The 15,509-nt window shown below is 44.8% G+C and overlaps 1 protein-coding gene across 2 annotated transcripts in view; it reads left to right on the forward strand.

Annotated features, from left to right (window-relative positions):
* The window catches only part of LOC147030840 (insulin-like growth factor 1 receptor), a 165,758-nt gene that overhangs the window by 145,720 nt on the left and 4,529 nt on the right, over positions 1-15,509 (forward strand). For both annotated transcript variants that reach the window (XM_085875355.1, XM_085875354.1), the window contains exon 21: positions 2,011-2,145. In XM_085875355.1, the coding sequence (XP_085731481.1) occupies positions 2,011-2,145 (135 nt within the window). The remainder of the gene's footprint in view (positions 1-2,010; positions 2,146-15,509) is intronic.

Consider the following 15,509-nt stretch of genomic DNA (forward strand, 5'->3'; position numbering starts at 1 on the left):
TGTCAACATTCCAAAATACACTGCAAATAATCGAATTTCTCCTCTTGTATAAGACTAGTGTACTGTATTTGATGACATCAACATAACCTGAAAGTTTGTAATGCATAAAATAGAACCGTTTTTGAAATTGAAAAAAAAAATTAAAGAAAGAAAAAAGGAATATTGAGACTATTACTGTTTAGAGCTTCAGCGAGCTGCCTTTTCTGTCATCGCGAAATCTGCCCCTCTCTCCTGTTCAACACCCCCAACCCATACAGTGCCTTCAGAAGGTACTCAACACCCCTTGACTTTTGTTACATTTTGTTGTGTTAGAGTCTGAATTTAAAATGGATTCGATTTAATTTTTGTTTTGTCATTGATCTACACAAAATACCCCATAATGGCCAACTGGAATTTTTGGTTTTTAAAGAAATTTTTACAAATTCATTAAAAATGAAAAGCTGAAACGTCTTGAGTCAATAAGTAATCAACCCCTTTGCTATGACACTCCAAAATGAGCTCAGGTGCATCCAATTTCCTTTTATAACCCTTGAGATGTCTCAACAACTTGAGTGGAGTCCAGCTGTGGCTAATTAAATTGATTGGACATGATTTAGAAAGAAACACACCTTTATATATGAGGTCCCACAGTTGACTGCATGTCAGAGCAGAACCTCCACCATGAAGTCCAAGGAGCTGTCCATAGAACTTCGGGATAGAATTGTGAGGAGGCATAGATCTGGGGATGGGTAGAAAACAATTTATAATGTTGAAAGTTCCAAAGAGCACAGTGAGCTTCATCATCAGGAAAAGGAAATAATATGGAACTACCTCGGCTCTTCCTCGAGCTGGCCGTCCGACCAAACTGAGCCACTGTGCAAGAAGGACCTTGGTCAGGGAGGTGACCAAGAACTCAATGACCATTCTGACAGAACTACAGAGTTCCTTGGCTGAGATGGGAAAACCTGCTGGAAGGACAACAATCTCTGCAGCACTTCACAAATCTAGGTTTGATGGGACAGTGACCAAACAGAAGCCACTCCAAAGAAAAAGGCACATGACGGCATGCCTGGAGTTTGCAAAAAGGCAAGTGAAAGACTCTGAGAGCATGAGGCAAAAGATTCTGTGGTCTGATGAGACAAAAAATGAAATCTTGGCCTGAATGCAAAGCGTGACGTCTGGCGGAAACCGAGCACAGCTCATCACCCATCTAACATGCATGGTGGTGGCTCGCCCAAGAGAAATCATGGCTGAGAGTGAGACCCAAGAGTTTGAGAGACAGAAGCATGGTGGTGGCAGCATCAAGCTCCGGAGATGGTTATCAGCAGCATGGACTGGGAGACTTGTAAGGATAGAGGGAACAATGAATGGAGCCAAATACAGTAAAATCCATGAGGAGAACCTGCTTCAGAGTGTAAAAGACCTGAGACTGTGGTGAAGATTTATGTTTGAGCAGGATAATGACCCCAAGCATACAGTCAAAGCAACACTGGAATTGCTTCAGAATAAGCCCAAAGCCCAGACTTGAATCCCATTGAGAATCTGTGGAAAGACGTGAAGATTGCTGTTCACCAACGCTCCTCATCCAACTTGACAGAGGTTGAGCAAATCTGCAAGGAAGAATGGGAGAAAATCCCCAAATCCAGATGTGTAAAGCTGAAGATACCCCAAAATACCCAAGAAGACTCAAAGCTGTAATCGCTGCCAAAGGCGCTTCTGCAAAGTATTGACTCACGGGGTTGAATACTTCGTTTCATTTTTAATTAATTTGTAAAAAATTTCTATAAAAATGTTTTCATGTTGTTGTTATGGAGTATTTTGTGTGGCTTAGTAACAATTTTTTTAAATTCAATCCATTTTAAATTCAGGCAGCAACAAAACAAAATGTCAAAAAGTCATAGGGTGTGAATACTTTCTGGAGGCACTGGAGACTAAGGCATGAACATTTATTGAACTATCAATACCCTCAGATAATTGCTCACAGGTGATGCTGAGTAAGCGGGTTCTAGGTTTTGTGCTGCTTGCCTGCAGGTCGTTTGGTGTGGTCCTATGGGAAATTGGCACCTTGGCGGAACAGCCTTACCAGGGAATGTCTAATGAGCAGGTGCTCAAATTTGTCATCGATGGTGGCATCCTGGAGCAACCAGACAACTGCTCGGCCATTCTGTGAGTCCTAAATGTGCACCGACCAGTTTGTTTGGTATCTGGTGAGATGAGAGAGATTCCAATGATTCCATCAGTATTCTTTGTAAGGAGCCATCTAATTACATGAACGGCTCAGTGGTGCCCTGTGTAAAGCCATGTTGTATTTCTGACACTGGTGTAGATACGATTGCCATCACTGGTATAGATTCAATCCCCATGGCTGCTCAGTAGAGATTTCCACTCCCAGCGATGGAGTGGCGACCCGTCCAGGAATTGGTTTTTAGCGATAGGAACATTCACAACTTGTCGTGAGCATTCCAAAGTTTTGTCAGGATTATGGGTTACCCTCACCATTCCTTCCCCTCATCCTCGTCCTCCCCCTCTACCACCCACTCCTCAGCCATGATCACTACCTATTTCCAACGCAAACCAAAAATATGGAATTTTTTTATCTCCCCACCAAACTACCTTGCCCCGCCACATACATGCACGTGCTCCTTCAATGTCAGGTCAGGTTCGATCTGTGACCTGCTACAGGTACCATGTAAACCTGTACTAACCTGTTCCATGGTCGGGTTGTGGGCGACTAAACCGTCTCCCCCACCAGGTTTTCTGGTGAGGAGGGTGTTTGGATATGGACACCCAGCAGGATTAAAAACAAAACCTGTCAAAGGGCGGAGGAGCTCCTTGTGAGCCAACGGCCATCCATATCTAGTGCCCAACTGTGTCTGCAGACGTCCTCCTGCAGTTGGGTTACTTCTTATTAGGAGGTTGGTGGCAGGATTTGAACTCCGGCCACCGTAAAACCCTTCATTCCGCAAAACGCAAAAACGCAAAAAAATCTGAAAACCCACTCCGTGAGAGTACCTCCTGTGCAGCTTCCCTTCGCAGGGCAGCTCACCGGATGACGGGATTGGGGCAAAGCCTTCGGGACCCCCAATCATTGATAGGAGGGAAACCACAGGGTAACATCCCTGGGTCAGATTGCGGGAGAGTGTGTCGGAGTGGTGCTGAGGTGTCGTCCACCAGACGGCGGTCTCCTTGGGTTAACCTGAGGCGGTCCCTTCGGGTGGGTGCCTGGAATGTCCTATCCCTAAGAGAGGATGATCACCTGTCTCTTTTATCATCTGAGCTCAAGCGTTTGAACATCGGGATTGCAGCTCTCTCTGAGGTTCGGAGACCGGATTGCGGCGAGATATTGGTGGGTGGTTACACCTACTATTGGTCTGGTCGCTCTGATGGTTACCATACCCAAGGAGTTGCTGTAGCTGTGTCCAATAAGCTGACCCCAATGATAATTGAGGTAACACCGGTCAACGAGCGTATTATGAGATTAAGGATTCGTCACTCCTTAGGTGTCATTTCCCTGGTCTCTGTTTATGCTCCGACTGAGGCGAGTGATCTCACCGTGAAGGATGCATTCTACGTCACACTCGAGTCTGTGGTCGATCAGTGCCCCAGACGAGATACACTTCTAGTCTTGGGGGATTTCAATGCATCGACTGGAACTGATAGGGATGGTTATGAGGTGTGTGTTGGTCCCCATGGGTCAGGAACTATGAACCAGAATAGCACTAAGTTCCTTGACTTTGCAAGAAGTCATGGACTTAGGGTGGCTGGTTCATGGTTTCAGCGCCCACAATCTCATCGCTGGACTTGGTATTCCAACGCTGGCGGTGTGGCAAAGGAGATTGACCATGTCCTCATTGACGGTCGTTGGAGGATGATCCAGAACTGCAGGGTCTACCGGAGTGCTCAGTTCCTCAATACTGACCACAGGCTTGTTGTAGCAACTCTAAAGCTGCACCTTAAATCCTGGAGAATGGTACCATCCCAGCCTAGGCTGGATGTTGCCAAGCTCAGGGATGAGAGAGTAGCTAAGGAGTTTGCGAACAGGCTGAGTTGACACTTGGGGGGTCTGGGTGCTTTGGGGGGTCCTGAAGAGTAGTGGAGCGCCTTCAAGACCACCGTCCTTGATGTTGCCGGTGGATGTCTTGGAACTCACCGCAGGGCAAAGAAGAATTTTGTCTCTCAAGGGACACTGGATACCATTGACCAGAGTCGCAGGGCCAGGCTGAATGGCAGAGCTGAGCTGTTCAGGGAGCTGAGGCGTAAAACTGTACGTGCACTAAGGGTGGACAAGGAGGCCTATGTGCGAGGAATCAGTGAGGGGGTAGAGCATCACCTGTGGACAGGTGATTCTCGTCCCGCTTACAGGGGAATTCGCGCATTACGTTCATCCAAGCCCATCCCTCGGAGCACTGCAGTTCGAGCAGAGAGTGGTAGGCTCTTGACAGAGGAGTCTCAAGTGAAGGCCCGCTGGGCCGGTTACTTTGAGCGGTTGTACCAGGCTGATTCCCCAGCTGTCGAGTTGGATGTCAAGGGTGTTACAATCCCTGTTGCTGACCCTCGAATCAACTGTGGTCCACCTACGCTTGTGGAAACACGGGCTGCGGTGAACCAGTTGAAACGGGGCAAAGCTCCAGGGATCTGTGGCATCCATGCCGAACTTCTCAAGGCTGGTGGAAATGCTGCACTCGTGTCGTTGCATGCAGTTTTGTGCTCTGCCTGGAACACAGGCATCATCCCAACTGACTGGAAGGGGGGCCTTGTTGTCCCTCTCTGGAAAGGGAAGGGTGATCGCCAAGACTGCAACAACTACCGAGGGGTGACGCTGCTCTCAGTGCCGGGCAAGGTCTTTGCTCGGATAATTCTTGATAGGGTTCGCCACCATCTGCTTGAGCACCAGCGTCCAGAGCAGTCAGGCTTTACACCAAAGAGGTCAACGATTGACCGTATCCTTGCCCTTCGTGTCCTCACCGAACGCAGACGAGAGTTTCGGCAGGGGCTGCTTGCAGCCTATGTTGATCTCTGTAAAGCGTTCGATTCAGTGAATCGGGATGTCCTCTGGAGGATTCTTGGTCTTCGTGGGGTGCCACCAAAACTGATCGATCTGATGTCTGAACTCTACTCTGGTTCTGAGAGTGCTGTGAAGTGTGGTGGTACCACCTCTGACTTATTTCCAGTTGTTACTGGAGTTCGTCAGGGATGTGTACTTGCCCCCACACTTTTCAGCACTTGTGTGGACTGGATTTTAGGGAGGATGTCGGAGAGAACAAGTTGCGGTGCATCGTTTGGGAATGTCAAGATCTCGGACCTTGATTTTGCAGACGATGCAGTCATCTTTGCGGAGACTTTAGACATCCTTTTGGGGGCCCTCGAGGTGCTGAATGAGGAGTCGGAGCCGCTGGGATTACGGGTTTCTTGGGTCAAAACTAAGATCCAGGCTTTCGGTGACATCTTGGATGCTGCTGTCCTGTCTGTGTCTGTGGTGAGGATGTTGAGGTCGTGGAGAGATTCACTTACCTTGGCAGTGATATTCATGTCTCTGCTGGCTGCGAGTCAGAGGTCAATAGACGTCTGGGTCAGGCCTGGGGAGTCATGGATTCACTGGATCATGGGGTGTGGCGCTGCCGGTACCTGTGCGGGAGGACGAAAGTCAGAGTCTTCAGGTCCTTGGTACTTCCAGTCTTGCTCTATGGGTGAGAGACTTGGACTCTGACCAAGGATCTGAGACGGAGACTTAATTCCTTTGGTACCAGGTGTCTTCGGAGAATCCTTGGCTATCGCTGGTCGGATTTTGTGTCCAACGAGCGGTTGCTGAGAGAGACTCGGATGAGATTTGTTACCTGCATAGTCCGTGAGCATCAGTTGCGGCTGTATGGACATGTGGCTTGTTTTCCTGATGCTGATCCTGCTCACCAGATTCTCTCAGCGAGGGAGTCTCATGAGTGGAGGAGGCCAGTGGGCCGACCACGTGCCTCATGGTTGCAGCAGGTTGACCATCATCTCAAGGAGATGGGGATGGGCCTGGCATCTGCCTGGGGGATGGCCAGACGGAGGCCCCTGGAGTACCGACGGAAAGTGGACACAGCGACGCGCTGTTCTGGCACATGCTCCCATACCTGACCTGACCTCCTTCGCTTCCTTCTCCTTCATTCCGTTTTCCTCCAAACCTCCTTTTTTCATCTCTTGCTCCTCCAACCTTTAGTCCTCTCTCCCCATCGCCCTACCCATCCACCCTTTGCTGACTGAACAGATAGATGCCTGGTACTTGTACCAGTATGTAATAAGTCCACAACGCACCTTATTGTACCATTTACGCACAGACAAAACATTGCCATTCACCGACCCGGCAAACTTATGCCATACGAATCCCCGGTTATACTTTTATTTTGAGGAAATGTAGCTTAAACAGGCCTGTTTGCTGGAGGACAAAGGAACCAACACGTGAATGAGGATGGAAACAGGAACAAGTATGATTTACGTAATGATATGTATTTGAGAGCACCATAGCTTTGAGTGTCTTGCGAGGGAGGCAGGATAGCTTAGCTCTTGGCGTGCTCAATGTTGAGCTGTCATAATCTGAGTTTAATTCCCGAGAGGGTGGAACCTCACTAAAAACTGCCATTCTGTATGGGATGCCATATCTCAGAGCATGACATCTTTTGTCTGAGGACTTAAAAAGCCGGCTGTCCCGGGTGCATCTAGATTTTTTTTCTTCTATTTTTGTACACAGTCAAAGCTCGTGGAAGAGCAAGAACATAGAACGGATCAGGCTACAACATAACAAAAACGAACAGCAGAAGCGGGAAAATAGACTGAGATGGAAAAAAAAGGGATGCAGGAAATGATGAGGGGTAGGGGAGAACGCAAGAGGTGGATAAGATGGATACAGAAGCAAAATTTTGGGAGGGGTGGGGGTGATTTAACAGGTTTCAAAAAGATCATTGTTTTAGATGGTGGCGAACAGCTGTCTTGACGACTTGGAGAGGAGAGTGACATTGAAGAGAATGTGTAAATTTGTTCCACAAGCGGGGAAAAAGATGAACAAATGAGTGGAGGTGAGCAGTGATTCTGGATTTTCACAGTTTCACGAGGAGGAGGTTGCGAGTGGACCACATGCATCCTGCACATACCGGGGAGGGGGGAGGAGGGACAAGACATGGAGAGGGCAGAGGGTGCAAGACCGGAAAGGAGGCGGAAGAAGTCAGAGACCACGAACCTGTCGGTGATGGCGAAGTGATAAGCCCATTGACTCAGCCTCATCACGAAAGATTCTGATGATATTGAAGGCTTTGGTTTCCATGGCGTTAAGCTGAGCAAGGTGTGAGGCAAGGGTGCCAACTCAGAGGGGAGAGCAACACAGCACTCCATCAAGCTGCGGATGAAAGCCTTGCAGATGGATCGGAGCTCAGGTGTTCCAAGGAAGGACTTTGCGCAACGCAGAATTCCCAGTCAACGTCTAACTTTTGAGGCCAACTTTGAAATGTGGCTCATCCAAGAGAAAGCATGGCTGTGCGTGAGACCCAAGAGTTTGAGTGACAGAAATTATTTGAGAGTGTTGATGAGAAAGTACAGGGCATTTCAAAAAAGTGGACTAGTTGAATGTTTTATTGGAGAAAAATTGCAAAAGGTAGGAAGTTCATTGACATAGCAAGTTGAAAGCATACACCATGCCAGTTTCAAATCGCTCATTATACTGCTTGTAATTGACATTTTCAATGTGTGCTCCACCTTTCTTCAAGCAGGCTTTGATCCTGACTCCAAAATTCTCCACAAGTCATCTGCAAGTGGCTGGAGTGGTAGCCTGATGGTAGTCCCCCACCTCCTGCTTCAGGACAGACTTGATGTAGGGGTAGAGCTTGAGTTCACAAGTGAGAATGCACAACACAGATGAGTCTGAGATTGCCAGTTCACAGGAATGCTGATGATCACATTTGTTAGGATTTTAGATCGCAGAATCTCTCACAAGATCAATGTTCCCTTGGTCCTTGGGAACACTTGGTGGGCAGCCACTGTGGCCGTTATTTTGATTTTTCACGCTTCTATGTGCTTGGAAGTGCTCCACAAACCACTGAATGCTCCCATTGGAAGGTCCATTATGCGTTTAAACATTGTAATACTGACAGTATCGTCAGCACACTTCCACATAGGATTTTGTCTCAAACCACAAAGTCACGATTTTCATTTTTTATTCTGCTGTGAATGAACACCATAGTTGACGTAGGGTCTGACTGACTACTTGTTAGAAACGGCATACCACCACCACCATAACTTGCAAGAGAGAAGGGTAGAGCATTACAAACAACAGAACATCAGGCTGCTCAAATAGTCCGAGAGAGAGAGAGAAAGAGAAAGAGAAAGAGAAAGAGAAAGAGAAAGAGAAAGAGAAAGAGAAAGAGAAAGAGAAAGAGAAAGAGAAAGAGAAAGAGAAAGAGAAAGAGAAAGAGAAAGAGAAAGAGAAAGAGAGAGAGAGAGAGAGAGAGAGAGAGAGAGAGAGAGAGAGAGAGAGAGAGAGAGAGAGAGAGAGAGAGAGAGAGAGAGAGAGAGAGAGAGAGAGAGAGAGAGAGAGAGAGAGAGAGAGAAAAAAAAAAAAAAAAAAAAAGATACATTGAGATTTCTCAGCATTGACATATTTCAAGTTTGACCAGATTGGGATTTTGTCAAGGTCTGAGAGAGGGAATAGGCTGCTGCCTGTCTTCCTGAAGAATGACGGATGTCACAGGAGAGGGTGGAGTCATCGGCAAAGAGATGGAGGATTTTCCAGAGAATCAGTGAGATCACTGGTGATTAGGAATAAGATGGGGCCTAGAACACTGCCTTTGGATACTCCAGCCTTGACAGGGAGTGGAGACGAAAGTATAGGAAGTCAGTAATCCAAGAGTGGAGTTGGCCCTGGAGGAGTTTGAGACCCTGAATGGACGTGAAAGGGAAATTATTGTCGTGTGTACACACTACACAACCATTGTAAAATTGATGCCTCAGGATTCCCGGACTGGATAATCTGTGAAAGGCTTCATGGTGACTGTTTTTGGTTGAGGGCATGGAGGAAAATTCACCTATAAACTTGAAGGGTTCTCAGTAGAGCGCATACCTTCACCACGTAATGTCTGATCCACGAGAACATATCTGGCCCAATACATTTTTGAATTATCATGTTATACAGTACTACATCCTTTTTGGCCCCATCTCTCAATGGTGAAGAATCACTTTGTAAATAAAATAATTCTTGTATCCAGAACTGGATTCAGATCTTCACCAAAATTGAATCAATTCTTCCTTGTCCACACCCAACCTGGCCACCAAGTTTCATCCGAATCCGTCCACAACTTTTTGAGATATCGTGCTATATATCATTTTTGGCCCTATCTCTCAATGGTAAAGAATCACTTAAGAAATTCTAATAGTCGGACCCGGATCCAGATCTTCACCTCAATCTAATCAATTCATCCTTGTCACACACCGAACCCATCACGCACAAATTTCATCCGGATACGTCCACAACTTTTTGAGATATCCTGCACACAAACAGACAGAAAGGGGTGAAAACATAACCTCCTTCACCTTCGGTGGTGGAGGTAAAGAAAGAGGAGGCTCGACGAACTAAGCGTTTCGGAGTGAGGATGTTTTGGGAAATAAGTCTTGTCAAAGAGAAAAAGAAGAGATTTTGATTTCGAAGAAGATTGAACGGGTTGTTCCTGACGGAGTGAAAGGTAGATTAGTAAGGCACTTCAAGAAACATTTTGGAAGTGTTTTTGTTTTTTCATGTTATGCAGTGCTTTTCAGGACGAGAAACTTTTTATTCAGTGAAGATTCAGTTTGGGGATATGGAAAAGAATTGATAGGGAAATGAGTAACTGAGCACCAAGATAATCCTTTTGATATTTTATTTCCGATGTTGTCGTTGTTAGTTGTTGATTTTTCTGTTTTTTTTGTGTGTGTGTGTGAATAAGGAGAGGTATGTTTGTATTTTTGAGGGAGGAGGGAAAATGGATTGAACTGAGGGATCAGTAGTAACAATACCTTGGATAAAAGGAATGAAAACAAGGCAGAAAAACGGAGGGGAAGCACACTCAACTATCACCAGTAGGCCCGACTGAACTCGGCACACAAATTAAAAGATTCAATACAGCAGGATACAACTTGGGACAGATAAATTGATGAAAAACATGCAGCAAAACAGGAATAAAAATAAAACAGAACAAGAAACAAATACTTCGATATTGTGCGGCTGGGGGCAGTAAAAGTCAAGGTTGAGGATGATGAAACAATTTTGCAGTTATAAAATTTAAATGTAGACACGGTGAATTAGCATGCATGATGGGAAGAGTTGTGACGTTGGACAAATTTCTATTTATAGCCCTCAGATCAAAGGGACGTACGAGGCCATAAGTGTGACAGAAGACGTGACAGAAGACACAGGACAGAATAGCCAATTATATAACAGCGCGATGTCGCCGCGCTGTAAAAACACAACGTATCTGGTCCGGGGAACTTCACTAAGATTAACTGGAAGGAGTGAGAGCCGATCAGTCATTCAATTGGACATTAAAGGGTCCATGTTATCTGACAAACAGAGGAGGCCATTGTGTGCCAGTACCCTGGCGAAATCCCCTGCATGTAGACATGAAAAGGATGTAGAAGTTAAGTTAAAGGTCCACAGATTCAGCATTTTTTTTTGATGTGATATTGATTTTAAAGTAATAAATAAACGAGGAACTGAAAGTGTTTTTTTTTTAATTTGTTATTTTCGAAATAATTTTTTGAGGTGTTAAAGTTAAAAAGGCTGGGCAGGTAACTGCCCCTAAAAATTCCAGAAAACCGCCGTGATGAAATGTCATCTGCGTGACGTAATCAGTGGAACGATCATCGTCTTTGCACGCAAAGGATAATGGCTGTAGAACTCGCTTCAGACTAGTCAGAAAGTGAATTTGATGAATAATTTTCTGATCAAGACTCCTCAGATTATGATGACAGCACCTTCTACATCATGATTTTGACTGTCACACTGTGCATCTATGAACCCAAGGTGGAAATTGGGGATGACCATCGGTCATGAAATACCTGGCAATCACAATAACTGGGATGACATCAAAGAAAGACTCAGCAATAACAACTGGTAAAGTGGTAAATCGTAGAGCTAGAATGTGGTAAATGTGGAGTTTGGTAGTATTTTGATGCAACACCTCTCTGTAATTCTTGTCGTAATTAGAACGGTACTCGGTGGAGCACATACCTTCCACCACGCTGAACAGCATACGTTTTGTATCCCACTGATCACTTTATTTAAATTCCATTACTGCTATTCCAACCAGAAGACACTTAATCTCATTTGGAAATCAAAGCAATTGAACATATATAGAAAAGATTACATCACTCCGAGTGATTAGTCCAATGACGTCATTACAGGGATTTTCCAACTGCTGTGAGGTCTTATTGACGGAACACTGTGCTGCCTTTACTTAAAAATCAATCAATCAAAATAAAAAAATAAAGGTAGAAATAGCATATCATGATTAAGGTCTGAAATAGGGGGAGGGGTGTCTTCATTGAGCATACGTAATATTTTGGGGGTATCTGTTTAAGAATTATGGATCATTATAAGGGGGGAGGGTCAGGGGTGGGGAGGGGTGTTAGATTTGGGCAAAAAACCTGATAGGTTTCTGTGAAGCTGTTAGGGTGAGGGTTAGTGATATCGGTGATAGCATGATAGGGGAGCAGAAAACATCACATATTCTGCTGTTTTGATGGCAAGAATGGCCGTTTGTTTTTATGAGCAGGAGAGTGAGAGTAAATAAGGGACAACTTTGGAAGGGGGAGAGGGGGTTGAGGATTTTCAGTGGGAGGAGGACATGATGGGAGGTTTGAATGTTTGAGCATGGGGAGGGGATCAATGCCTTGAGGGTTGGGAGGGGAAGGTGAGGACTTGGGGTTAGAATGGGGGGAGGGGGGGAGAACAAAGATGGGACAGAGTTGGGAGGAGAAGGGTGAGGTTGTTTTTTTTTTTTTGGTGAAGAGTTGTCAGACTTGCATATATAAGTTTACTCACAGTAAAAAAAAAAAATGTGTGTGTGTGTGTGTGTGTGTGTGTGTGTGTGTGTGTGTGTGTGTGTGTGTGTGTGTGTGTGTGTGTGTGTGTGTGTGTGTGTGTGCGCGCGCGCGCGCGCACGTATGTGCGTCAATCACCCTGCGGGTAATGTGCTGGTAAATCACAAGTAACAAAACTCATAAGTCGAAGTCCAGACAATAATTATTGCAGCTTCTAAATTGTAGAATGTAGACCCTTTTGACGTCACACGTGTATCATCATGCATCACACACAGTATTTCTTTCGCCCTGAACATTTGTAGCCATCGTGCCTGCATGCCCGGCGGAGCACGCCTCCGCAACTAACAGGAATTAAAATGTGAAAGTTGTTTGTTGCTGTCAAACTATGCACCATGATCACAGAAATTAACTAGAGGGGGAGCACTCGAGAGAGTGCAAAACCTCCGCCGCCAATACTGCTGGGTCACTTAAGTGAACCTGATATCCTATTCATTGTAGGTCAAAACGGATCAGACTCTAATGAACCACGATTGAATAAACTAAACTCGATCGACGCGCCTGTAGAAATGCCAAAAAAAAAATCGAAATTTTTTTGAAAAAAAAGGTGTAAAATTTCTGGGTTTTTTTCTCTAACAAATGTTTTTTTTTGGGGGGGGGGGTTGAAATCATTTTAAACATGTAGAAATGCAAAAAAAAAATCAAAACATTTTCAAATAAAATCGAAATTTTTTTGAAAAAAAGTTGCAAATTTTTTTTTTCTCTAACAAGTGTTTTTTTTTTGGTTGGAAATCACTTAAAACATGTAGAAATGCAAAAACAAAAATTCAAACATTTTTTCAAAATGGCCGCCATAGCGGCCATATTGGACTTTAGACCAAGTCCAAAATCTAATGGCATGATCCTTGGACCATACCTAATCCCCCCACCAAGTTTCGTCGAAATCCGTCCAGGAGTTTTTCCGTAATACTGTTCACAAACCAACAAACAAACAAACAAGCAGTCATAGACTGGTACTTACGAAATCGTCAACTTGACCTCTGACCTTGTCTAATAAAAGCTGTCTCTCGAGAAGGTAGCGACGCAAACCAGAAGTTTCTACGATGATTCTGTACCAAACCATAAAAAATCGTAACGTTGACCGAAGCTAAAATCTCCATTTCTCCACGCAATTATTTAATATTATTTTATCAAAGTCATAAAACCGTAATATTCGGCCATCCACCAACAATCTTTACTTATTCCGTCGGCTTAGCGAGTCAGGCATGCGACGATAACCTTTATTGGGATAAAAAATGACTTTTAAACACCATCTTTATCAAAAACACCGTCAGCGCGCACATGGAAAACCTTCACGTGACTCAACGACGCATCTGCTCGAGCTCACTGCATCACGTGACGACCCGTGACGCGTCGAGTGAAATATTTTTTATACAATCTTAAAACGTCTCCAAAACATCCGATTTTTACCAGAATTTCGACAACCGAGTTTTAAGCGTCCTAAGCGATCGCAAATACCGAAGACAAAATTAAAATCGAAGTTAAAACGAACTCGTAACGTCGAGCGAAGCAAAAATCTCCATTTCTCCACGCAATTATTTAATATTATTTTATCAAAGTCACAAAACCGTCATATTCGGCCATCCACCAGCAATCTTTACATAATCCGACGGCTCAGCGAGTCAGGCATGCGACGATAACCTTTATTGGGATAAAAAAAATGACTTTTAAACACCATCTTTATCGAAAACACCGTCAGCGTGCACACGGAAAACCTTTACGTGGGTCAACGACGCGTCTGCTCGAGCGCACTGAATCACGTGACGACCCGTGACGCGTCGAGTGAAATATTTTTGGACAATCTTAAAACGTCTCCAAAACATCCGATTTTTACCAGAATTTCGACAACCTAGTTTTAAGCGTCCGAAGCGATCGTAAAAACCGAAGACAAAATTAAAATCGAAGTTAAAACAAACTCGTAACGTCGAGCGAAGCAAAAATACTCCATTTCTCCACATGAATTTACGGAATTATGTTTGACCTCACTGTGACCTTGACCTTTGACCGATTTTGACCAAAATCTAATCAGCGTGAGCCATCACCCTTCTGAATCACGTGGTGTAATTTGACATTGGTAGCTTCTTCCGTTCTCGAGTTATCGTGCCTACAAACAAACAAACAAACAAACAAACAGAAATGGAAGGCATCAATATACTTACGAAATCTTTAGATTTCTTAAGTAACAAACAGACGGGTGAAAACAGTAACCTCCGTCCATCTTCGATGGCGGAGGTTAAACATAATTTCAAAGTTTTCTACATTTCTGTGGATTATCTATCTGCTTGGCACATCGACGATACAGGTATCTATTAGCCCTGTTTACGGCTGTACGTATGGCTGATACGGCTGTACCTGCACGTATGTCTGATACATAACGTAGAAAGTTACTGATTGATTACTAAAGTGGTGGCGATCATGGCCGATGCAAAACCCCCCCAAAAACCCCGCTCCTTACCCTCAGTTTCTCATGATTTTTCGCAGCTGTGCTGTCCATTTTTTTTTCTTCTCCATTACATTAGAACGAGCAGAGTACCCACGCTATGGGCGATTTTGTTCCAAGCATGCAACACGTTCTGACGCATAACTTTATCTGGGCGATGTATAGGAAACTGACAGCTCTGTGTTGGCAAAACAAACAAACAAACAAAAAAACCCATGGAGTTATGTGCATGAAGCAAAGACATGCCAACTGCTTATAATTCAAAACTCCTCACTGCACTGGAAAACATGGGGACAGGAATACTGCACTGTAAATAGTGGAGGCTTGTAATACCTTGGCTTGGACCATGGCTGACGTCTGTACCCAGTTTGGTCATGATTGCTGAAACAGTGTGGCTGCTATAGGGTAAACAAACACACAAACAAACAGACAGACAGACAGACACAGAATGACACACACAACCGATCAACATAATTGCCAAAATTCGAAGGATTCCGGCAATTAACAAACACCGGTCCGTGAATTATAGTGAGGATAAGGGAAAAAAGGAGGAAGTGATTGTGAATTTAACATTCCATCTTTATTTACTTTTAACATTGTTCTTAACAAACGGGAATAGGAAAAATGCAGGCATGAGAGGCCGAATGACCTTCTCATGCGACAAAGTTCCCTGTGCATATATGTGTAACGCTGTTAAGAACAGGAAGAAATGGGGAGGGGTGGACAGAGAGTTGGTGTGAGGATACATGGAATTGGAAGAGGGAGATTGAGACTTTGGGAAGGGGGATGGGAGATTGAGGACTTGGTGTTGGAAGGGGGATTGAGTACTTGGAGTTTGGGTCAGTTGAGGACTTGAAGAAGAAAGGGGAAAGGGAGCACAGAGTTTGGGTGTGGTGGTATGGGGGTTGGGGGGGGGGACAGAGAAAGGTCAGAGTTGGGAGGGGGATTAAGGACATGGGATAGTGTGTGGGTGTGAGGCGGGAGGAGTAGGGACCTG

This window comes from Eptatretus burgeri, chromosome 3, assembly GCF_056783735.1.
Source record: "Eptatretus burgeri isolate ZD-2024b chromosome 3, Ebu_testis_v1, whole genome shotgun sequence".
NCBI classification, from domain to species: domain Eukaryota; kingdom Metazoa; phylum Chordata; class Myxini; order Myxiniformes; family Myxinidae; genus Eptatretus; species Eptatretus burgeri.